The sequence below is a fragment of the Pipistrellus kuhlii genome, unplaced genomic scaffold, assembly GCF_014108245.1.
Source record: "Pipistrellus kuhlii isolate mPipKuh1 unplaced genomic scaffold, mPipKuh1.p scaffold_m20_p_2, whole genome shotgun sequence".
NCBI classification, from domain to species: Eukaryota; Metazoa; Chordata; class Mammalia; order Chiroptera; family Vespertilionidae; genus Pipistrellus; species Pipistrellus kuhlii.
Genome location: NW_023425515.1, coordinates 5062668 through 5087670, shown reverse-complemented (window position 1 = coordinate 5087670; position 25003 = coordinate 5062668). Strand labels below are relative to the sequence as shown.

The window sequence follows — 25003 nt, the reverse complement described above, 5'->3', positions numbered from 1 at the left end:
TGGATCCACAGAATGTCTGGCAGCAGGGGCTGGACATGCAGCTCACTGGGGTGTAGATGAGGGTCTGGGTAGGGACCAGGGCACAGCAGCTGGGGGTGCAGCAGGAGGGCTGGCAGCAGCTGGGGACACAGCAGGAGGGCTGGCAGCAGGAGGGCTCACAGCAGCTCTCTTGACAGTCATCCGCCTGCCAGGAGGAGTCGGCGCAGGAGTCACTGGAACCAGGCAGGCAGGTGCGGTTGCCATAGCTCAGGTTGCTGGAGCAGACAGACAGGGCAGAGGCGGCCATGGTGGGCGGTGGAGTTGGAGGAGGGTTTGAGTGTGTGAGTGAGTGTGTGAGTGTGAGTGTGTAAGGTGCCCGGGGCTGTTGGCTTTTATACCCTCTCTGGCTGTGTTTCCCCCCAGGATGGTCACACAGCTTCTTCCTTGTTTGTGTTTGAGACTCTCATTAGTGCCAGGTTTGTGTTTTTGTTCTGTGAGTTGCTGCTCGCTGATAAAGCTGCTAGGGTGTTGTGTGCTCTGTGGATGCACCCTAAGCTGCCTTTAGTTCATAACATTGAGGTGGGATGGATGTGTCTGCAAATAGTATGTCCCAGGGTCTGAGTCAGCCTCATGAGAGAACCACCTCTCCTAGTCCAGCTGCCCCTTGTGGACTCCTGGGGTGTCCCGCACACACTAGGGGATTCTGATCATTTGGGGGCCACGGCTTCCCAAGCGCCTGCTGGAGGGCCTGGGCCAGAGAGGGCAGGGGCTGGAGCATTTCTAACTGTGGCTCCCAGCACGCCCTCCAGGTCAGGGACACCCCGGGGCCAGGTGCCAAGCAGGTCAAGTTGGATGGTCTGGTAGTGGCGCCTCCATGTCTCTGGGTGGGCGGTGCACAGCCCTGTCACACATCTGACCGCTCCGTAAGGCCCAGACCCCGCCCGCAGCCTTCCCAGGCCATCTGCATGTGCCCGGCACCAGGAGCCGTGCGTGTGAGCCTGAGGTCCCTGTCCGCTGTCCACCTCCCTGCAGAGAGCACAGCCACCACGGCAAGGCCTCTGTTTGGAAAACAAGGACTCCTTTTGCTTCCTGTTTATTTTCTTGCTTATTTTTTGTTTTGTTTTTTTAAATCTATTTTATTTATTTTTTATAGAGATGACAATATAGGGATAGAGAGCTAGAAACATTGATGAGAGAGAAATATCGACCAGCTGCCTCTTGCACATCCCCTGCCTGGGATGTGCCTGCAACCAATGTACATGCCCTTGACCTCAATCGAACTTGGGACCTTTCAGTCCGCAGACCGATGCTCTACCACTGAACCAAACTGCTTTCGGCTGTTTTCTTGTTTTTTAATCCTACATAATAAAACCCCAATATGCAAATTGACCAAATGACAGAACGACCAGTTGCTATGATGCTCACTGACCACCAGGGGGCATGCGCTCAATGCAGAAGCTGCCCCCTGGTGGTCAGTGCACTCCCACAGGGGGAGTGCTACTCAGCCTGAAGCTATGCTCATAGCTGGCGAGTGCAGTGGCAGTGGAGGGAGCCTTTCCCGCTTCCATGGAAGCGTTAAGGAGCAGAGAACAGAGCAGTAAGGAGCAGTGAGCGGTGGGTGGTAAGGAGTGAGGGACCAGGGTCAGGCAGGGCCCATCCCTGACCTGAAGAGGGCGATGGCTTTGAGCCAGGAAGTGTGATGTGGCACAGCCAGGGTACCCAGGGTTGTGGCCAGGAGAGGAGTTTTGTGAGCTTCCAGCCCCTGCCCCCCTCCTCTCAGGGCTGGGCTAGAGGAAGTGGGACTGAGCCGCACCCAGCTGGGGTGAGCCACGGAAGCCGGAGGTCACGGGCTTCCGGGGCTTCTAGGTGCTGGAGAGGGAGACTCCCTGGAGCTGGCTGGCCCTGGAGGACATGTTTGCTCAGCAGCAGGACACCTGGGCCAAGGTGGGGACGCACACCCTGTTTCGGTACTTTTCACACACAAAAAATGCCTATAATAAACACATGTTGCTGCATGAATCAGTAGTACTTTATTTTATTTTTTCCCTGTGAGGTAAACCATCGCATTTCAAACCCTGCTTTATTGTTATTTATCCATTCCCTTTAACAATGATGGAAATTTCCATTATTTCCATATTTATGGAAATAAATTAATAATGCTGTTATGAAAAGTCTTGTACATTTTTGTTTCGGTGAGCATAGTTAGTAATTCCAGGGTACAGACACCAATAGAATTATTGGGTCATGCGACAGGCATGAGTTTAGTTAATACACACTGCCCAACGTTTTTCTAAAGAAATGTTCCTTCCCATTAGTCAATTTTATGAATTCTAATGACTGTATATCCTGTATAAAATGGGGTATTGTCGATCCTTTCATATCTTACTCATTTTGGAAAGTGTGTGAGGGACTGGGGTTGCATTAATTTGCGTTCTTTGATGAGTAAAGTGCTCACTGAACATTTGAATATCTTTTCTTATGGGTGCTTGTTCAAGCCATTTGCTTGTTTTAGTTCAATAGGGTTATTGTACTTTTGATTTGTAGAAAAGTATTACATATTCTGAATACGCATTCTTTGTTGTCTATGTGCAGGGTCTGCTGTAAATATTCAATAACTGGCTGCCTGTGAAATAAAACATCAAAAAGGCCCCAATTTGTGGTGTTTGCCAATTTCCGTGGTGTAACTATTCCCACAATAGCTCCCAATGGGGTGTTACCGAACACTGAGCTGGGAAGAGGGGTGCATGGTCAGCTCTCAGGAGCTGGGCAAGTCGGCCTCAGCGCACCCCTGGGGGTCTGTGCATTACGAATCTCCCGTCCCCATAAGGGGCTGTGTTTTCCATCCTCCTGCTCATACTCTTTTAACCTGTCAATGTTACTTAAGTGGGAATTACATGTTGTAAAATGTACCTTCTACACTCTAGGCCTATTTGTTATAATCAGACTTAAACTGTTTTTTCATTCTCATGGGTGTTGGGGTCCTCAGCACCCCGGTTTTGTTGCCTCTCTAGAACTGTTAGTACTGGGTACACAGAGCTAAGTCAGCGCAGGAAAGGGCTCCTGGGAGGAGTTGGTGACATCACCTGTAGGGCCTATCTCGGTAGAACACGCAGGATGCACTGAACTGCCCACAAGGAGTGTGACAGCTCCTGTGAGATGTCTACTGGGGACTTTGTCAGCGATCAGTGCCCAGGGTTCTTCTCGGGGGCAGGTCACCTGGCACCTCTGCCCGGCACTTCCCCAAATTCCAGGCTCCCAGAGGGAGAGCCGGTGTCAGCACAGGTGGTTTAGGCCCATTGAGGCACCATAGTCACATGTGCTGAGGACCTGCTGTGCGAACCGCTTCCTGAGCTGGCCCTTCTGAGGAGGACGCTGAGCACAGCCTCAGTCCCCCCTGAAGAGTAGCCCCTCCCCCAGGGCAGGCCCCGCTGTCAGGTTACTCAGCTTTTGTGTCCAGAAAGCATGTCCATCTCCTGGACGTAGATGTGGTCAGAGTGACGGGGGCTCCCGGGTCACCACTGAGGGGCAGGAACACGGTGGCCCAGGGGACGACTTGGGACCAAATGCTGGCCAGGCAGAGGCCTTTGTTATAAACAAGAAAAATGAGTCCTGTTAAGTGCATAAGGCAAGGCATTTATTGGAGGGGACAGACAGTGCACAGAATGGGCTGGGGCAGGAGGAGGTGAAGAAGCCAGCATAGGATGCAGTGGGGTGCTCAGCCACACGGCTGAGGTGGCGAGCTTCTCTCCCTTCACTCCTCTCCAGGCCCCAAGGCCTGGAGAGTCCAGCTGGCCTCGCTGGGTCACTGCCAGCCCGGGCAGGTGGCAGGGCACGGTGCTTTGGGGGAAGTCGGTGGAGAATGGGGAACTGTTTCCAGAGGAGAAATGCACAGCAGTGGCCGGGTGACCACAAACGCCCAGTGCGGGGACTTGGCAGCTGCCTTGGCTGTCAGTATAGAACCCTGGGGTGCAGATGGCAGTGAGCTCTTGAGTGTTTGGGTGCCCTTAAGACGATCACTCAGCAGCAGGACTTCTGGGTCGAGGTGGGGACGCAGCAGGCCGGGCGGGAGCACACGGGGCGGCAGAGCAGGGACATGCAGGAGGACGGGCGGCAGCAGCTGGGCTGGCAGGAGGAGGTGGGGCCACAGCATGAGGAGGCGGGCACACAGCAGGCAGGCCTGCACACGGGGCGGCAGATGACGGACACGCAGGAGGAGGGTCTGCAGCAGGATGAGGTGCAGGAGGTAGGCTGGCAGCATGAGGAGGCCCCAGAGCAGACGGGCACACAGCACATGGGCTTGCAGCAGACAGGGGTGCTGCAGAGGGACACACAGCAGGAGGGCTGGCAGCTAGATTGCTGGCAACAAGAGGGCAAGCAGGAGCTGGTATAGAAGCTTGTGCAGGCTGACTGGCAGGGGCTGGACCCACAGGACATCTGGCAGCAGGGGCTGGACATGCAGCTCACTGGGTTGTAGATGAGGGTCTGGGTAGGGACCAGGGCACAGCAGCTGGGGGTGCAGCAGGAGGGCTGGCAACAGTTGGGGACACAGCATGTTGGCTGGCAGCAGTTGGGGACACAGCAGGAGGGTTGGCAGCAGCTGGGGACATAGTAGGTGGGGGCGCAGCAGGAGGGCTCACAGCAGCTCTCTGGACAGTCGTCCACCTGCCAGGAAGAGTCGGTGCAAGAGTCACTGGACCCGGGCAGGCAGGTGCGGTTGCCATAGCTCAGGTTGCTGGAGCAGACGGACAGGGCGGAGGCGGCCATGGTGGGCGGTGGAGTTGGAGGAGGGTTTGAGTGTGTGAGTGTATGAGTGAGTGTGAGTGTGTTAGGTGCCCGGGGCTGTTGGCTTTTATACCCTCTCTGCTGTGTTTCCCTGCAGGATGCTCACACAGCTTCTTCCTTGTTTTTGTTTGAGGCTCTCATTAGTGCCGGGTTTGTGTTTTTGTTCTGTGAGTTCTTGCTCGCTGATAAAGCTGCTAGGGTGTTGTGTGCTCTGTGGATGCACCCTAAGCTGCCTTTAGTTCATAACATTGAGGTGGGATGGGTGTGTCTGCAAATAGCATGTCCCGGGGTCTGAGTCGGCCTCATGAGAGAACCACCTCTCCTAGTCCAGCTGCCCCTTCTGGGCACCTGGGGTGTCCCGCACACACTAGGGGATTCTGATTGTTTGGGGGCCAAGGCTTCCCAAGCGCCTGGCTGGAGGGCCTGGGCCATAGAGGGCAGGGGCTGGAGCATTTCTAACTGTGGCTCCCAGCACTCCCCCAAGGTCAGGGACGCCCCTGGGCCAGGTGCCAAGCAGGTCAAGTTGGATGGTCTGGCAGTGGCACCTCCATGTCCCTGGGTGGGTGGTTCACAGCCCTGTCACCTGCCCGACCACTCAGTGAGGCACAGATCCCGCCCACAGCCTTCTCGTGCCATCTGCATGTGCCCGGCACCGGGAGCCGTGCGTGTGAGCCCGAGGTCCCTGTCCCCTGTCCACCTCCCTGCAGAGAGCACAGCCACCACGGCAAGGCCTCTGTTTGGAAAACAAGGACTGCATGTGCTTCCTGTTTATTTTCTTGTTTGTTTTTTTGTTTGTTTGTTTTATCTATTTTATTGATTTTTTACAGAGATGACGATAGAGGGATAGAGAGCTAGAAATGTCGATGAGAGAGAAACATCGACCTGCTGCCTCTTGCACATCCCCTACTGGGGAAGTGCCCGCAACCAATGTACATACCCTTGACCGGAATCCAACCTGGGATCTTTCAGTCTGCAGACTGACGCTCTACCACTGATCCAAACCGGTTTCAGCTGTTTTCTTGTTTTTTAATCCTATGTAATTAAACCCCAATATGCAAATCGACCAAATGTCAGAACGACCAGTTGCTATGATGCTCACTTACCACCAGGGGGCATGCGCTCAATGCAGAAGCTGCCCCATGGTGGTCAGTGCACTCCCACAGGGGGAGCACTACTCTGCCTGAAGCTATGCTCATGGCTGGCAAGTGCAGTGGCAGTGGAGGGAGATTTTCCCGCCGCCATGGAAGCGCTAAGGAGCAGAGAACAGAGCAGTAAGGAGCAGTGAGCAGGTGGGTGGTAAGGCGTGTGGGACCAGGGTCAGGCAGGGCCCATCCCTGACCATAAGAGAGCGATGGCTTTGAGCCAGGAAGTGTGGTGTGGCACAGCAGGGCACCCAGGGCCATCGTGTTTATGTGGCCAGGAGAGGAGCTTCATGAGCTTCTAGCTCCTCCCCCCTTCACTCAGGACTGGGCTAGAGGAAGTGGGGCCACAGAAGCCTGATGTCACGGGCTTCCAGGGGCTTCTAGGTGCTGGAGAGGGAGACTCCCTGGAGCTGGCTGGCGCTGGAGGACAGTTTTACTCAGCAGCAGGACATCTGGGCCGAGGTGGGGACGCACACCCTGTTTCAGTACTTTTCAAAAAAATAAAAATAAAATGCCTGTGATAAACACATGTTGCTGCATGAATCAGTAGTTCTTTATTTTGTTTTTTCCCTGTGAGGTATTTCAAACCCTGCTTTATGTTATTTATGTATTCCCTTTATCAATGATGGAAATTTCCATTATTTCCATATTTATGTAAATAAATTAATAATGCTGTTATGAAAAGTCTTGTACATTTTGGTTTTGATGAGCATAGTTAGTAATTCCAGGGTACAGACACCAATAGAATTATTGGGTCACGGGACAGGCATGAGTTTAGTTAATGCACACTGCCCAACGTGTTCCTAAAGAAATGTTCCTTCCCATTAGTCAATTTTATAAATTCCAATGACTGTATATCCTGTATAAAATGAGGTATTGTCAATCTTTTAAAATCTTACTCATTTTGGAAAGTGTGTGAGGGACTGGTGTTGTTGCATTAATTTGAGTTCTCTGATGAGTAAATTGCTCACTGAACATTTGAATATCTTTTCTTACAGGTGCTTGTTCAAGCTGTTTGCTCATTTTAGTTAAATAGGGTTATTGTACTTTTTGATTTGTAGAAATTTATTATATACTAGAGGCCCAGTGTATGAAAATTCATGCACTGGAGAAAAATTTCTCAGCCTGGCCTGCTCCCTCTCACAGTCCAGAAGCCCTCAGGGGCAGGAGGCGACCAGTGATCAGGGGAAAGTGATGACCCCATCACACCTCTGTTGCTGCCACTGCCGGCAGCGCAAGCCTTGGCCAGACCTGGTTACCTGAGCCTCAGGCGGCCCTGGGCAGCTGGGCAGCTGCCATTCGAGGCTTGCCTGCATCTCAGGCTGGCCCTGGGTGGCTGGGGGGCTGAGGGGACTGGGGGACTCGGGAGGCAGGCACCTGCCATTCTGATGGGTTTGAGGTGACTGAGCACTGCAATCTTGTGGCTGTGGGCGCCACCATCTTTGAGGGTGTGACAGTCAATTAGCATATTCCCTCTCTATTAGATAGGATTCTGAATATGAGTTCTTGGTTGTCTATGTGTAGGGTTTATTGGTAAATGTTTAATAACTGGCTGCCTGTAAAACAAAACAACAAACACCTGGATTTGTGGTGTTTGCCAATTTCCGTGGTGTAACTATTCCTACAATAGCTCCCAATGTGGTGTTACTGAGCACTGAGCTGGGAAGAGGGGTGCATGGTCAGCTCTCAGGAGCTGGGCAAGTCGGCCTCGGACCACCCCTGGGGGTCTGTGCATTGCGAATCTCCCGTCCCCGTCTGGGGATGTGTTTTCCATCCTCCTGTCCTACGCTTTTAACCAGTCAACATTATTTAAGTGGGACTTACATGTTTAAAATGTACCTTCTCCACTCTAGGCCTGTTTGTTATTATCAGACTTGAACATATTTTTTTTTCATTCTGATGGGTGTTGGGGTCCTCAGCCCCCCGGTTTCGATGCCTCTCTAGAACTCTTAGGACTTGGTACACAGAGCTAAGTCAGCACAGGAAAGGGCTCCCGGGAGGAGTTGGGGACATCGGGTGTAGAGCCTCTCCCAGTGGATCATGCAGGATGCACTGAACTGCCCACAAGGAGTGTGACAGCACCTGTGAGATATCTACTGGGGACCTTGTCAGCGATCAGGGCCCAGGGTTCTTATCAGGGGCTGGTCACGTGGCACCTCTGCCCGGCACTTCCCCAAATTCCAGGCTCCCAGAGGGAGAGCCGGTGTCAGCACAGGCGGTTTAGGCCCATTGAGGCACCGTAGTCACATGTGCTGGGGACCTGCTGTGCGAACCGCTTCCTGAGCTGGCCCTACTGAGTGGGACACTGAGCACAGCCCGGGTGCCCCCTGAAGAGTAGCCCCTCCCCCAGGGCAGGCCCCGCTGTCAGGTTACTCAGCTTTTGTGTCCAGAAAGCATGTCCATCTCCTGGACGTAGGTGTGGTCAGAGTGACAGGGGCTCCCAGGTCACCACTGAGGGGCAGGAACATGGTGGCCCAGGGGACGACTTATGACCAAATGCTGGCCAGGTAGAGGTCTTTGTTATAAACAAGAAAAATGAGTCCTGTTAAGTGCATCAGGCAAGGCATTTATTGGAGGGGACAGACAGTGCACAGAATGGGGGTAGGGCGGGAGGAGGTGAAGAAGCCAGCATAGGATGCAGTGGGGTGCTAAGCCACACGGCTGAGGTGGCAAACTTCTCTCCCTTCACTTCTCTCCAGGCCCCAAGGCCTAGAGAGTCCAGCTGGCCTTGCTGGGTCACTGCCAGCCCAGGCAGGTGGCAGGGCACGGTGATTTGGGGGAAGTGCTGTGTGCCCGTCGGTGGAGAAGTGGCAAACTGTTTCCAGAGGAGAGATGCACAGCAGTGGCCGGGCGACCACAAACGCCCAGTGAGGGGACAAACGAGGGGACTTGTCAGCTGCCTTGGCTGTCAGTATAGAACCCTGGGGTGCAGATGGCCGTGAGCTCTTGAGTGTTTGGGTGCCCTGAAGACGATCACTCAGCAGCAGGACTTCTGGGTCGAGGTCGGGACACAGCAGGCCGGGCGGGAGCACACGGGGCGGCAGATCAGGGACATGCAGGAGGACGGGCGGCAGCAGTTGGGCTGGCAGGAGGAGGTGGGGCCACAGCAGGAGGAGGTGGGCACACAGCAGGCAGGCTTGCACACGGGGCGGCAGATGACGGACACGCAGGAGGAGGGTCTGCAGCAGGATGAGGTGCAGGAGGTGGGCTGGCAGCATGAGGAGGCCCCAGAGCAGACGGGCACACAGCACATGGGCTTGCAGCAGACAGGTGTGCTGCAGACGGACACACAGCAGGAGGGCTGGCAGCTAGACTGCTGGCAGCAAGAGGGCGTGCAGGAGCTGGTACAGAAGCTTGTGCAGGCTGACTGGCAGGGGCTGGACCCACAGGACATCTGGCAGCAGGGGCTGGACATGCAGCTCACTGGGGTGTAGATGAGGGTCAGGCAGGAAGGCTGACAGCAGCTGGGGACACAGCAGGTGGGCTGGCAGCAGCTGGGGACACAGCAGGTGGGGACACAGCAGGTGGTGGCACAGCAGCTGGGGGCACAGCAGCTGGGGACATAGCAGGTGGGGGCGCAGCAGGAGGGCTCACAGCAGCTCTCTGGACAGTCGTCCACCTGCCAGGAGGAGTCGGCGCAGGAGTCACTGGACCCGGGCAGGCCGGAGCGGTTGCCATAGCTCAGGTTGCTGGAGCAGACGGACAGAGTGGAGGCGGCCATGGTGGGCGGTGGAGTTGGAGGAGGGTTTGAGTGTGTGAGTGTGTGAGTGAGTGTGAGTGTGTAAGGTGCCCGGGGCTATTGGCTTTTATACCCTCTCTGACTGTGTTTCCCCGCAGGATGCTCACACAGCTTCTTCCTTGTTTGTGTTTGGGACACAGAGAACTCTCATTAGTGCCGGGTTTGTGTGTTTTTGTTCTGTGAGTTGTTGCTCATTGATAAAGCTGCTAGGGTGTTGTGCGCTCTGTGGATGCACCCTAAGCTGCCTTTAGTTCATAACATTGAGGTAGAAGGATGTGTGTCTGCAAATAGCATGTTCCTGTGTCTGAGTTGGCCTCATGAGAGAACCACCTCTCCTAGTCCAGCTGCCCAATGTGGACACCTGGGGTGTCCCGCACACTAGGGGATTCTGATCATTGGGTGCCACTGCTTCTCAAGCGCCTGGCTGGAGGGCCTGGGCCAGAGAGGGCAGGGGCTGGAGCATTTCTAACTGTGGCTGCCAGCACGCCCTCCAGGTTAGGGACACCCCTGGGCCAGGTGCCAAGCAGGTCAAGTTGGATAGTCTGGCAGTGGCACCTCCACGTCCCTGGGTGGGCGATGCACAGCCCTGTCACCTGCCCGACCGCTCAGTGAGGCACAGACCCTGCGCCCGCCCACAGCCTTCCTGTGCCATCTGCATGTGCCCGACATCGGGAGCTGTGTGTGTGAGCCAGAGGTCCCTGTCCACCTCCCTGCAGAGAGCACAGCCACCATGGCAAGGCCTCTGTATGGAAAACGAGTACTGCTTGTGCTTCCTATTTATTTTCGTGTTTTTTAATCCTATATAATAAAACGCTATATAATATGTAAATTGACCAAATGGCAGAACAACCAGTTGATATGATCCACATTGACCACTAGGGGGCCAGACGCTCAATGCAGAAGCTGCCCCCTGGTGGTCAGTGCACTCCCACAGGGGGAGCGCTACTCAATTAGAAGCTGTGCTCATGGCTGGCGAGTGCAGTGGCAGTGGAGGGAGCCTTTCCCGCCTCCATGGAAGCACTAAGGAGCAGAGAATAGAGCAGTAAGAAGCAGTGAGCAGGTGGGTGGTAAGAAGTGAGGCATCTCAGACGGCAAGAGGGATGTCCAACTGCTGACCTAGGCCCAATCCCTGAGGTTATCGGACCTAAGTCAGCAGTCAGACATCCCCCAAGGGGTCCTGGATTACAAGAGGGTGCAGGCCTGGCTGAGGGAACCCCCTTTCCTCGCCCAGTGCACAAATTTCATGCACTGGGCCTCTAGTAGAAAAATAAAATTCACAGCAATATTAACAGTCAGGGTGAGAAGGGCAAATAGTTAAAGTGTTCTGAGGTCTCAGCATTGCTTTGAAGGTGGTAAGAGTGCCCATGTGTACTTGACTAACCAAGAATGGATACTACAATCTCTGGGTCACCACTGAGAGGGCAGTGAATACAGTGGGTAACTAATCAAGAGTAGAAAAGGGTAATGGTCCTGGCTGGGTGGCTCAGCTGGTTGAAGCGAAGGCCTATATACCAGAAGGTTGTGGGTTAGATTCCTGGTCAGGGCACTTAACTGCATTGCTAAGCTGATCCCCAGCGGGGCATATGCAGGAGGCAATGGATCAGTTTTTCTCTCTTACATCGATGTTTCTTTCTCTCTTCTCTCCTCTCTCTCTAAAATCAACAAAAGCTTACCCTTGGTGAGGATTAGAAAAAAAAGAGAGAAATTATAAAAATACTCAGTTAAGCTGAGACCAGTTTGGCTCAATGGATAGAGCGTCGGCTTGGGGACTGAAAGGTCCCGGGTTCGATTCCGGTCAAGGGCATGTACATTGGTTGCGGGCACATCCCCGGTAGGGGGTGTGCAAGAGGCGGCTGATCGATGGTTCTCTCTCATCGATGTTTCTAACTCTCTATCCCTCTCTCTTCCTCTCTGTAAAAAATCAATAAAAATATATTTAAAAAAATACTCAGTTAACTCAAAATAGTCAGAAAATAAAAAAATAAAAAAAAACATTTTGGGGCAAATAGAAAACATGTAATCAGGGAGTAGATATAAATAGGTATGTGTGTTGTTTACAAAAGATTAAAAGTAAAAACATGGATAAGAATACATCATGCAAACACCAACTTTGGAAAGCTGGTGTGGCTTATTAATATCAGGAAAAATATATTTTAAGGCAAGAAGCATTATTTGAGATAAAGACATTTCATAGAGCTGAAAGGGTCAATCCACCAGGAAGCTATAACAATTCCAAATGTGTAAGTACCTAGTAACATAGCTTAAAACATAGAAATAAAAAATTAACAGGACTAAAAGTAGATATATTATAGATCATGATAAAGTCATAATTTGGGACATTAATACACCTATCTCAATAATTGAAGGAAAGGGAGACAAAAATAATCTGAGTGGAAATGGCTATTTTAAGTTAGGAATAAAACAGTGGTATTATACATTTTTGTGGCCCCTAACCCCAGAGTGTAGTCAGGACCTGTGACATGCTTCAGGCATAAAGCTGATGGGATGTGTGTGGTAACACTGTGTAAGATTGTAATGCTGGTCTTGGGAGGAGGCTCTGCCCTGTGCTGGCTGTCAGAGCCAGCTGTCCCATGTGAACTGCCCATGGATAGGGCCTTGTGGCAAGAAATGAGAGCAATACCAGTTACAGCCACCAGGAAACAGAGGCCCTCAGCCAGACCACCGTCAAAGAACTGAGTTCTGATGAGAACATGAGCTGGGAAGAAACTCCTTCCCCAGTCGAGCCTCCAGATGAGACCCCATGATGCGAACCCACAAGAAACCCAGTACAGCACGACCCCAGAGATTCTGAGGTGACATGTGCATTGTTTTAGGCCAGTAAGCTTGTATAATTCATTACCAGCAATAGGAAAGAAGCACCCAGGCCATTGAGGAATTCTAGGCAGCTATCAACAAGGAAGAGAAGTCTCCATGTATTCATAGGGAAGGAGCTCCACATTATTAAGGTGTTTTGTTTTGTTTTGTTTTTTTGTTTTTGTTTTTTAAAAAAACACATACTGGGTAAACTATGAAACGATTTGTATTTTAAAAAATTTATACACAGACTTTATCTATATCCAGATAGAGGAATGATAGAGGTATGCAGTCAATCTTTATTAGTCAGGGACTCCTTATTTGTGAATTCACCTACTCACTACAATTCATTTGTAACCCCCAAATCAACACTTGTGGCACCTGTGTGGTCCTTTGTGGGCTTGTGCAGGGTGACCCAAAAATTTGAGTTCCCAGCTGAGGCTGCTCAGGCCTCTTGTGTCAGCTCTCAGTCTGTAAACCTGTCCTTCCAGGGTCTCTTTGGGGCTGTGATTTTCCACATGTGGGGGCTTTATGCTTGTGGCTTGAAATGGAGCTGAAGTGCTGTCTGGTGTCCTCAGTGCAAGAAGGCTGTGTTGTGCATCACGGAGAAAATACACGTTCACCCGAGACTGAGAGTGCAGGTGGTTATTATAATCCAATTTTGAGTAAGATGTATATTAAATATACATTAATTAAATAAGACGTCTTTAACCAGAAACACACATCAAACAAGACTATGCATTGATGGGCTGATGAAAATACTGTGCCCAGAGGCTCACAGGGCCCCAACCCTGCACTTCCCCCAGCACCATGGTTCAGCATTTGCTAATTCAGTGTTTACAGCAACTTCATAGACCATAACTACTACGAATAATGAGAATGGACTATGTGTAAGAGTGTGTGTGTGTGTGTGAGAGAGAGAGAGAGAGAGAGAGAGAGAGAGAGAGAGAGAGAAGCACACACAGACACACAGATGGAGGAGAGACAAGGGACAGAGAAGGGGGTTGTCTGGAGTAGGCAGGCGGGATATCCGACTGGCAGAAGGCTGGGTAAAGGCTGTGGGGGACTGTCTTGGAGGAGAAGCTGGGCTTCCCCCACAGAGCAGGCCACCCAAGAGGGAGACCAGGGCTGAGACCCTTCCCTGGTTCAGCCTTGGTGCTCCCTGGGGGTCACGCATAGGAACCAGGCACCCAGGAAGCTGTCATTTTCCTGGGAGGAAGGGAGCCACACGATGTTCCCTAGAACACAGTCCTGTGGCCTCCCAAGCTCACAGACAGGTAGAACGTGGACACGCGGACAGCTGGCCTCGGACAGAGGCGCTTTAGTGATAAGAAATCCCCCTGAGCTCCAGCCAAGAGGTCCGGGTCCTGCCGCACCCATGTGGCCCTGGAAGTCACTCCGTTCCTCCCACACAAGTGGCCAACAGTCCTGCGTCCCCACAGGATGGGGTGTCTGAACCACGGGGAAAGTCTTCCTAGTGTGGCTGCCTACAGAGTGAGCCAGGCGCTGAGGCCGCCCTGGCCATTGACCGGACGATGCCCCAGCACATCCAAGGTGGCCTGAGCCAAGACCCCACCCTCCCCTGTCTGAGGATCCAGACCAGGACCTGCCACCCACTCCTATCCCCCTGGGGACACAACAGGGCAGGCTCCTGAGCTAAACGATCTAGGAGATTTACAAGCTGGACAACATCCCAGGCAAACAAGCATGCTGTGCCTCTGGGAAGCGGAAATGGGACACAGAGCCAGGAGGGTATAAAAGCCAACAGCCCTGGGCACCTCACACACTCACACTCACACCTCCTCCCAGTTCACTCCAGCCCCACCACCCACCATGGCCGCCTCCACCCTGTCCGTCTGCTCCAGTGACCTGAGCTATGGCAACCACTCAGTGGACGACTGTCCAGAGAGCTGCTGTGAGCCCTCCTGCTGCGCCTCCAGCTGCTGCCAGCCCACCTGCTGTGTCCCCAGCTGCTGCCAGCCCTCCTGCTGTGTCCCCAGCTGCTGCCAACCCACCTGCTGTGTCCCCAGCTGCTGCCAGCCCTCCTGCTGTGTCCCCAGCTGCTGCCAGCCAACGTGCTGTGTCCCCAGCTGCTGCCAGCCCACTTGCTGCGTGTCTGTCTGCTGCAAGCCCATGTGCTGCATGCCCATCTGCTCTGAGGCCAGCCCCTGCTCAACCTCCTCATGCTGCCAGCCCACCTCCTGCACCTCGTCCTGCTGCAGGCCCTCCTCCTGCATGTCCCTCATCTGCCGCCCCGTGTGCAGGCCTGCCTGCTGTGTGCCCACCTCCTCCTGCTGTGGCACCACCTCCTCCTGCCAGCCCAGCTGCTGCCGCCCATCCTCCTGCATGTCCCTGCTCTGCCGCCCCGTGTGCTCCCGCCCAGCCTGCTGTGTCCCCTCCTCGGGCCAGTCGTCCTGCTGCTGAGCAGGCATGTCCCCCAGGGCCAGCCGGGCTCAGGTCTCACCCTGTGACTGTGGACCTCCCAGCCACCCCTCAGTCTGGTCCTGACCTGTGTTAGATGGCTGTCTCTACTCAGGATGGGGTCCCTCAGATTCCATTGTTCTGAGCTGACCTCACTGCTTCCTTGGCTCTTGCCTCCCAGGTGCTATCAGCACCTGCCCCTGGACACCTGTCCTTGCCTCCAAGTTTCTCTGTCAAGTCACTTGATCTCTACTCTCAGCCTGTTAGCACCTCCTTGGTCAACCCAATAAACTCACCTCATCACCTGATGGCTTCCTTCATCTGATTTCATGGAGGGAGGGCAGGAGAACACGGGATTTTCACCAGACTTTGGTCTCCTCCCGCCTCACGTATTTCTAGAAGCGAGTAAGAGATCCCAAAGGGCAGTGTCCTAACAGCTCTGGGCAAGGTGACAGGGTGGGACCCTTGCCCTCACCAAGGAATGTCAGTGTCTGGAGGGCCCCTGCCCCAGGCTTACCTGAGGCTGGTCACCCGCAGACACATCTAGGGGTTCTCAAATCCTTTGGACCATTGCCACCCGCTATCCACCTGGGCAAGCCCACCCTTCAGAGTTACTACTTATCAGGGAGCTGGCCTGGGACTCTGGATGGCACACCTCTATGGTCTGGGCCACCTGGTCACCTACCTGCAGGTCCGCTCTGTTAGCACAGACTGAGGGAAGGAGGGAGGGAGGGAGAGAGCTCACAGGAGCAAACAACTGGATGAGGAAATAAAATAGGAAGGAGTGGGTGGCAGGACCTACAGTGCCCCCTGTCTGTGTGTGCCCGGAGGGCCTCCTCTGGCAGCTCCTGGCTTGGTCTGAGAGTGTGAAGGCCACCAAGCCACGATGCAGGGCTCCCCTGAGACCTGAGTGCCACTCTCAGGCCTCAACGTACTGAAGGGCCATGGGCAACAGCCTACTCTGACGTCAGGATGACATTGACACCACCCACAGGCACATGTTGACAGTGTGCTGTGCAAATACCCCAGCAAGTTCACCCCTTAGGGGCAAAGTGGCCAGAACTGCTGCAGGAAATGAACCACTGTCCCCAACCCGGAAAGGATCTGACAGTGTTCAGCCCCCCTTGGGTAAGGTGACCAGATGTCCCGCTTTTGGCAGGACGGTCCTGATTTTTAACAATTTGTCCCGCGTCTCGCGGCGTTTTTAAAAAGTCCCGATTTTTGGAAAGACGTGGGACAAATTGTTAAAAATTGGGACGTCTGGTCACCTTACCCTTGGGCCTAGCACATGGACGGAATGCTGCCTCTCTTCTTGTGAGCCCCTCACTCTTCCTGTAGCCAGTGTCATGGCCAGACGCCACAGAGGGAGCCCCTGATGTCCCTGAGGTCTCTGCCTCCTCCCCTGAACTCCCGCCGCCTCCCACCCCACCCCATGCCTGCCTGCTGCACATTGCACGCCCAAACTTCCCTCTTCTCCTGCTGACCAGTTTTTCACCCACTTCTACTTAAAATTGCTTTGTTGAGATACAATTTACATATAATCAAATGCATGTAATTTAATTATATATTTAGATGAGTTTTTTAAAATGTCACTATCCTGTTGCCTCCGCCTATGTCAAGATATAGAGCCCTGGCCAGTTTGGTTCAGTAGAAAGAGCGTTGGCCTGAAAACTAACTGGTCCCAAGTTCGATTCTGGTCAAGGACATGCACCTCAGTTGCAGGCTCTATGCCCACATGTGTGAGGACAACCAACTGTGTCTCACTCACATTGATGTTTCTCTCTGTGTCTCTCTATCTTCTTTCCACTCTCTCTAAAAATCAATGGGGAAATATTCTCAGGCGAGGATTAACAAAAACAAAAGAGAGAGATGTAGAACATTTGCTTCAGCCCAAAGGTTCCTTGCATTCCTTCCCAATCCACCACTCTCTGCACAGAGCCCGGCCAGCCCTGAGCCACTGTCTCACTAAAGACAGGCCACAGGGAAGGAATCGTGCAGTGTGAGCCCTCATTGTCTGGCTCCACTTTCTTGTCTCTGTTGTCGTATATAACCGCAGTTAATTCCTTTTTAATGGCTGGGTTGAGCTTCATTGAGTGGATATACCAGTTTAGCCATTCCCCTGTTGAGGTATATCTGGGTTGTCTCCAGGTTATGGTGATTCTGAATGAAGCCGCTGTGAACACCTGCTCTCAGTGTGTTTTCATTTCTCTTGGGTAAATGCCTCAGGGCGGCATTGCTGGCTGCATGGTGGGTGCAGTGTGGGTAAGTGGTATTTTTATTTCCCTGATGACTAATGATGGCCATGATCTCATGTGCTTGTTTGCCATTTGTATGTCTTCCTCAGTGTAGTGCCTGCTCCAAACCTTTGCCATTCCTTCCTTTTTGCAGAAGCATAGTTTTCCATTGTGTGGATGTACCACAGTTTTTTAACCCACTTATCTGCTGTTGGATATTTAGGCTGTTTCCAAATCTTAGTTAGTGTAAATTGTGCTGCTATGAACTTAGGGGTGCATATATCCTTTCTGATTGGTGTTTCTAGTCTCTTGGGATATATTCCTAGAAATGGGATCACTGGGTCAAATGGGAGTTCCATCTTTAGTTTTTTGATGAAACTTCATACTGTTCTCTACAGTGGCTGCATCAGGTTGCATTCCCACCAGCAATGCACAAGGGTTGCCTCAATATATTTAACTAGAGGTCCGGTGCATGAAAATTCATGCACTAGAGCAAGGCGGGGGAGGCGGGGGGGTCCCTCAGCCTTGCCTGCCCCCTTCACAGTTTGGGAGCCCTCAGGTGCAGGAGGTTACCAGGCGATCAGGGGAAGCGATGCCCCATCAAACCTCTGCTGCTGCCATTGCTGGCAGTGCAAGCCTCAGTCAGCCCTGGTTACCTGAGCCTCCAGTGGCCCTGGGCGGCTGAGTAGCCACATTCTAAGGCTTGCTGCACCTTGGGCCAGCCATAGGTGGCTGGGGGGCTGAGGAGACTGGGGGACTCCGGAGGCAGGCACACAGAGTGCACCTGCCACCCCGGCAGGGCTGAGTGAACTGGACACCGCCATCTTGTGGCTGTGGGTGGGGCAGTTAGCATATTCCCTCCTTATTGGCTGTGTGCATCGCCATCTTTGCAATGATGTGAGTCAATTAGCATATTCCCTCTTCATTAGATAGGATAGGACTGAAATCATACAGAGAATCTTGTTTGACCACAATATAATCAGAAATCATTAACAGAGGGATATCTAGAAATTTGTACAATTAGGAAATTAAACGACAGGGCTCCCTTCCTTTGTTTCCCTTCTCTTGGGACCTGAGTCCTGGACTGTCAGCTGTTTAGTGTCTGAAACCTGGCTTTTCATATCTTTCATCACATTTTCTAATTACTTAGGGTGGGAAACTCTGTGTCTCTTCTAATCCAATCTCTTGCTTTCCTCTTTGACTCCTCAAGTTCTTTCCTGGCTCTGGAACTGAGCCTGTCTGCTTCCTCACTGGGAAATACTCCTGCAAACTTCAAGCTCAACCTGAGACATACCTACTTCCCCAAGGACTGGGCCATGTGGCCAACATTCTCCTGGAGATCCTAACAGTGGGTCCAGGAGAGATATCAGAAACCACGGCCTAACTTTTTGGGCGCTCTGGGGTCCATGAGAGATGTCCCCAACCCCCAGACCACCCAAGGCTCCGTGGCTTGCACAGACCCCATGGTAAATACATCTGTAGAGATGTCACAAAGTAAGATCAAGGAAAAGGACTACTAGTATTCAGTGAGTGATAGAACAGCAGGGTGAAGGATGAACTCAAGATGGCCCCAAATGGCCCAAGGGCTGTGAGGCCTGCCCCACCCTCTCCTGCCCAGCTGGGAAACCTGGGAGCCACAGGAAACCCACAGGGTCCTGCTGGATGGCAGAGTGCCACGTGCCAAGGGGAAAGTAGAGGTGCAGTGATGCTGAGAAATGACAATGAGGACACAGAGACATCAGTGCATGCTCAGTTCAGGGCGTGTTTATTGGCCAGTTTACTGAAGTGCATCCAGACAAGGCTCAGGGTCAGAGACTGGTGGAGGCTGAGCTGGTCCTCGGGAGGGTGGGAGACATGGAGGGGGTACTGCCTGGAGGACTTCCTAGGAGCTCCTCAAGAGCCGTTGCATCGAGTCTGGTCCTTTAGTTCTTCCACTTGTCCCACTCAGCAGCAGGTTGGACCAGCAACCAGCAGGTCTAAGTGCCGGGGCGTTTCAGGATGTGGCATCAGCTTCCTATGGGGCGGCCTCCTGACATGGGTTGGGACTGGACGGAGGGGCAGCTGGGAGAGCCACGGTCATGTGGTGGGACCTGAGCAGGGCTGGCCCTGGAGGGTGTGCCCAGGCAGCAGCAAAACTTCTGGCCAAGGCCGGGACTCAGCAGGATGGGCGGGAGCACACAGGGCGGCAGATCAAGGACACGCAGGAGGATGGGCGGTAGCAGCTGGGGCGGTAGCAGCTGGGGCGGTAGCAGCTGGGGCGGTAGCAGCTGGGGCGGTAGCAGGAGGCGGGCACACAGCAGGCAGGCTTGCACACAGGGCGGCAGATGAGGGACACGCAGGAGGAGGACCTGTAGCAGGTCGAGGTGGAGGAGGAGGGTCTATAGCAGAATGAGCGGCAGGAGGAGGGTCTATAGCAGCTCGAGGGGGCTGGGCAGAGAGTGGCCCTAGAACAGACAGGCCTGCGGCACACCGGTGTGCAGCAGACAGGCACACAGCAGGCCTGCTGGCAGGGGGAGGAGGTGCAGCAGGAGGGCATGCAGGAGCTGGTGCAGGAGCTGGTGCAGGCTGGTTGGCAGGGGCTGGGCCCACAGGTCACCTGGCAGCAGGGGCTGGACATGCAGCTCACTGGGGTGCAGACAAGGGTCAAGCAGGGGGCTGGAGCACAACAGCTGGGGACACAGCAGGAAGGCTGGCAGCAGCTGGGGACACAGCAGGTGGGCTGACAGCAGCTGGGCACACAACAGCTGGGGGTACAGCAGGTAGGAACACAGCAGGTGGGGACACAGCAGGAAGGCTGGCAGCAGCTGGGAACACAGCAGCTGGTGGTGCAGCAAGAGGGCTCACAGCAGCTCTCTGGACAGTCGTCCGCCTGCCAGGAGGATTCAGTACAATAGTCACAGGACCCGGGCAGGCAGGCGCGGCTGCTGTAGCTCAGGTCGCTGGAGCCTACGGACAGAGCAGAGGCGGCCATGGTGGGGCAGTGGGGCTGGAGGAGGGTGTGAGCGAGTGAGTGAATGAATGTGTGAATGTGTGAGATGCTGAGGGCCGTCCGGCTTTTATATGCCCCTCCCTGGCTGTGTCTGTTGTCCCAGCAGCAGGCTCCCGCGTCCCTTCCTTGTTGACAGTGAGAGTGGGTGCTGGGGAATGAGCAGCAGATGTGTTCATCCCAGGCGTCGTTGCTCAGCTCCCCACACTCTCTGCATTGGCGCGGGGCGTGTTTACCTGTTTATAGTTTTAGAAAGGAATCGTGTCTTGATGTGTTAGTGGTATCCCTGGGGGCCACGTCGGAGCCCAGGTGTGTGGGGCTAGACCCTGGTCCCTGGCCGGGGGAGCCCCGAGGTTTCTGCCCTCAGGCGGAACCAGGTCGCGTGCCTTGTGGTTGGAGGCGTATCTAGTTTCTAAACAAAGACAGTGTGAGTCATCATATGCGTGCGATCCTGCATCCGTGTCCTGCGGCCCCATAACAAAGCACCAGGACAGTGGGCCTGGCACAGCAGAAATGTATTTTGTCACCATCTAGAGGCCAAAGTCCCAGGTCCAGGTGCCGGCCGGGTTGGTTCTGAGGCTGTGAGGGAGCACCTGCCTCCCCCCTCCCCACCCATCCCCGACCCCGTGTTCTCCCCAGCTTCTCGTGGTTGCTGGCCCTCTTTGGGTTCCTTGGCTAAGCATCACCCCAATCTCCGCCTCCATGTTCACGAGGCCTTGTCCTTGGGTGCCTCTCTGTCCAAATTTCCCCTTTTCATAAGGACACCCATCAGTCATATCAGATTAGGACCTCATTTGAACTTGGCTGTATCTGTAAAGACCCTCTTGCCAAATAAGGTCACATTCTCAGGTCCTGGGGGAGAGGGTGCGGCAATATTTGGGGATGCAGTTCAGCCCATTGCAAGCACCATGGTGCCATGCCAGGGTCAAGGGTGGAGGGAGAGGCTGAGCGGGTCTCCTTTCTCGGGCTTTGGGTCTGCTGCGGGTGAAGGACAGGGTTTGGCAGCACGCACCTGACTTCTGCTTGTCCACAGATGGCTGAAGCTCCCGGGATGATTTTCTTGAAGTTTATTTTATCAAATAATCATATAAAAGAGTACAGAGACTTTACCTGTACCCCTTGCCCAGCTTCCTCTGGTGTCCCCGTCTTACATAGCCTTAGCATAGACCAATTACCAAATTTTAGAAACCACACTGGTGTTCACTAAAGGACTGACTGTATTTGAGTCACCAGTTGCCCATGAACGCCCTCCCTCCATCCCCTCACCTCTCATGGCACCTGTCAAGTCTCCTTCTTCTCCTGCTTGGGACAATTGCTCCGTTGCCTTGTGCTTTGTGACCTTGACACTTCTGGGGAGCATGGGTTGGGTGGATTGCAGAACGTCCCTCAAGTTGGGTTTGTCTGATGTGTTCTCACAATTCGTCTGGGGCTGCTATATTTGGGGGCAGAATCTCACCGAAGTCATGGGTCCAGGGAAGCAGGGTGCAGGCTGTCCATGCGTCTTATCTCTGGGAAGGTGAACCTTTTCCCCTTTGTAATTAGTACATATTGGGGGAGATTTTTTTTTAAGACTTTGAAAATAGATGTTTCATTGAAACATCTGCTCAATGGCTTCATTGTTTGTCGGGGGCTGTGTGCAGCCAGCCACTGCAGCGTTCTCATGGTGATTTTTTCCTTCCCCAATCCATCGCCATTTCCTAGTTAAAATTCTCCTCTAAGGAAGAGTGGTCTCTTCTCCTCCATTTGCTTATTTGTTCTGTTATATATTTCAATATGGACTAAAAAGTATTCATTTTATTGCATTGGATGGCAATATTATCATTTTCTATTTTTAAAAATATATGTATTTTTATTGATTTTTTACAGAGAGGAAGAAAGAGGGATAGAAAGTTAGAAACATCAATGAGAGAGAAACATTAATCAGCTGCCTCCTGCATAACCCCCACTGGGGATGTGCCCTGGACTGGAATTGAATCTGGGACCTTTCAGTCCACAGGCTGAAGCTCTAGCCATTGAGCCAAACCAGTCAGGGCTCATTTTCTATTTTTGTTGTTCGAATCATCCCAACTTTGACCACCAGGGGCGTCTTCATTTGGCTCTTGGACCCCTTTGGCATGCGACCCTCCCTGACTTCCCACATTCTGGTGCCAGCTGCCCTTGCGTTTCCCCTGTCCCCCCCCTGGAATAGGCCACTTCTCCAAGGCCCACTGGTCCCTTTCGGTGATGATGGCAGGTACAGACCAAGGTCTGGAACCAGGAGTGCTCAATGCTGCGAGCGTGTCACTTCTCCCAGGCGCTCCCCGTGGACAGAGCAAGGAGGCACTTGTACGTGGACTCACACATGACTAAACTTGGGAACACATTTAGTCTTTCCCGTGTGGGCCACGTTAGCTGCAGTGTTTTCTAGTTTAGCTTTCTCAAGCTAGGAGTTCCCTTCTATTGCTAAGAGAGTCTGTCAAGAATGATGTTGGATTTCATGAAATGTTTTTTTGTGAGGGATTTTTTTATGGTTAATCCTCATAAGAGGATATTTTTTTCCATTGATTTTTAGAGAGAGTGGAAGGATAAGATTTCCAATCCCCCGATCTGGCTTATAGTAAAGACCCTTGGGCCTCAAAGCCCCTCTTTCCAACATCAATTGCTACCCACTCTTCTCATGGGCGCCGCTGCCTGACTCTGTACAAATGGCTGGCAATGAACCTGAGACTCTCCACGGCCCACTTGGGCAACAGCCCTTGTGGCTTCAAGAAAGGGCCCTGGTTTGACCCCTAAGGGAAGATGCCCCTGGGATTTCTGGGCCATCCTGTGGGCCAGTGTGCTTTGCAGGGACACCTGTCTGCCCGGCTCCTGAAGTCAGGTCCAAGGTGACCACAGTGGGCAGCCAGGCGCCTCATGCCCAGTGCAGGGCGGCAGATGAAGCTGTCCTCTGTGACTGGCCACCTGTGTCCTCACCCACATTTACAGAGGAGAGGCCTGGGGAGGGTTTCATGGGGGCAGGGACATAATCACACCCCCTGGTACACCAGCCTGGGCTGGGCATGGGCAAGATGAGCTGGGATGGCCCGCAGGGAACACCGGGAATAGAAAACGCTGTCCATCATGCCAGCAGGGAATGGTGGAGTCGGTCCCAGTACAGGCAGGAACAAAGCACCCACGCTAGGTGTGTGACAGAACCAGCCAGTGCCTCTAAACTGCCTGGGACAGAGGAGCCTGGCATGGCTGTGGCTCCTCACTCTGCCACTCTCAGCTGCAGGGACCTCTGTTGTGTCTCCATGTCTGGTTGGCAATGTGGCACTGCTGAGGGCACCGGAGATGCCAGGCTTGACCTCTCAGCCCCGATGCCTTATGGGTGTGAGCCTGTCCCCTGTGGGACCATGCACTCCGGAGGGGGGGGGGGCAAGGGCAGGGCTGGGGCTGGTCCCCCAACACAGCCAGCATAGCCAGGTTGTGGGGAAAGGTATGAGAGGTCACCGGCAGGCCCAGGTGGTGGTTAAGTGGGGATAATTATGATATCGGCCCTTGGGGTTCTGGCAAGGATTCTGTGCCATGCTGAGACCTAGCCAGCCACACGGGTGCCCTGGAAACGTTCTGGCATAACCCGCCTGTCATTTCCTTGGCACAGATCTGCGCCCCCTGGACATCCTGGCCGAGGCCGTCCCTCCGAATGGCGCTGAGAGCGGCATCCGCGTGACACGTGTCCAAGGAGCGCTGGGCCTCCAGCTCTCCAGCCCCCAGGCCATGAGCTTCCCTGCCTCGAGGATTTTCGTCAGATGCAATCTCTTCCCTGAAGAGTTTTCCATCATCGTCACCTTGAAAGCTCCCAGTCTCCCCCCTAAGGTCAGTGACAGTTGGTGTCCTCGGTGCCGCGTGCGAAAGGCGCGCTGACTCACGTGCACAGAGGCACCGATCAAGGTCTCCTGGGCCCTGGGGTCAGGCGTGCCGGCCTTGATGGGTCGTGAAGTCCCCATCACTGGTCTTTGCAGGCAGAGCCTGTGTGGCCATTTGCTCGGGGTCTGGGCCAGCAGTTCTTGCCATTATAATTTTCCTGGTGTGCTAACCTGTCAAAGGCTAGGCTAGAAATACCGCTTAGAGTTTTGAGTTTGACATCATTTAACAGGAAAAGTAAACTGTAAACTAACAAAACATACCCTTTTGGGGCCTGATTACCTGTGCCTTGCAGTCCAGCCATCCAGACCCATCCCTGCTGGGCCCCCTCCCTGCTGGGCTGGGAGCCCTGGGGAAGGATGTGGCATCTCTTGACACCGTGCCCTGTGGGTCCCAAGGCAACGCACCTCCTAGGTGTGTGACAAACCCTTTCTGTTTACAAGTCCGAGTCCTTCTCTTCCATCCTGCGATCCTCCTTGTGGGTTTTGCCTGTGGACTGTGATTCTGTCTGATCTTTCCTGGGACTTCTGCTCACGAACCTCTCTCCTTTCGCTCCATCGAATCTGCTTCAAACCCAACTGCTGAGTGTTCTATCGCAGCCATTGTGTTTTCAGTCCTGTAATCTCGATGTTCTTCTTTTTCTAAAAACATGAATTCCAGTCCCCAGATAAAGTCTCTGTCTTGCCAGCTATTTTCTTCAATGTGACTCCAATATTTGGAAGCAAGAATTCCTTTCTGCGGAGAATTCCCACATGTGGATTCCCCGAGGGCTGGCTTTGCTTCATCTTTTCATTTCCTGTCGTGCCCAGTCCTTTTTTACCAGCCTTATTGAGACACAATAAACATACCACACCTGTCACCCCTTCACAGTCACAATTCAGTGACGTTTAGCACATTGAACTGACAGGACCAACCCTCACCACAGTGAGTTTGGAGCATGTTCATCACCCCCGAAACAAGCTCTCACCTCCCCCCGACAGCTAATTTACTTTCTGTACCCATGGGTTTGCCTCGTCTAGAC

At 53.4% G+C, this 25003-nt stretch overlaps 5 protein-coding genes across 5 annotated transcripts in view; 2 read left to right on the top strand and 3 right to left on the bottom strand.

Moving 5' to 3' along the window:
- The window catches only part of TSPEAR (thrombospondin type laminin G domain and EAR repeats), a 121691-nt gene that overhangs the window by 64183 nt on the left and 32505 nt on the right, over positions 1-25003 (top strand). Inside the window, exon 2 of the mRNA XM_036445353.2 lies at positions 23720-23934. Coding sequence (XP_036301246.1) covers positions 23720-23934 — 215 coding nt within the window. The remainder of the gene's footprint in view (positions 1-23719; positions 23935-25003) is intronic.
- On the bottom strand, positions 3953-4772 carry LOC118723231 (keratin-associated protein 10-3-like). The gene is made up of 2 exons (XM_036445379.2): positions 4555-4772; positions 3953-4461 (listed from the first exon to the last, which is right to left on the bottom strand). Exons 1-2 carry the CDS (start codon positions 4741-4743, stop codon positions 3997-3999), a joined length of 654 nt encoding a protein of 217 aa, XP_036301272.1. The 5' UTR covers positions 4744-4772; the 3' UTR covers positions 3953-3996.
- Positions 8736-9694, bottom strand: LOC118723232 (keratin-associated protein 10-7-like). Its single transcript, XM_036445380.2, has one exon. The coding sequence runs from the start codon at positions 9622-9624 to the stop codon at positions 8881-8883; it is 744 nt and encodes a 247-aa protein (XP_036301273.1). The 5' UTR covers positions 9625-9694; the 3' UTR covers positions 8736-8880.
- LOC118723233 (keratin-associated protein 10-3) lies at positions 14290-15025 on the top strand. Its single transcript, XM_036445381.1, has one exon. The coding sequence runs from the start codon at positions 14290-14292 to the stop codon at positions 14878-14880; it is 591 nt and encodes a 196-aa protein (XP_036301274.1). The 3' UTR covers positions 14881-15025.
- Positions 18923-20491, bottom strand: LOC118723228 (keratin-associated protein 10-12-like). Its single transcript, XM_036445371.2, has 2 exons — positions 19917-20491; positions 18923-19766 (listed from the first exon to the last, which is right to left on the bottom strand). The coding sequence occupies exons 1-2, from the start codon at positions 20080-20082 to the stop codon at positions 19267-19269; spliced, it is 666 nt and encodes a 221-aa protein (XP_036301264.1). The 5' UTR covers positions 20083-20491; the 3' UTR covers positions 18923-19266.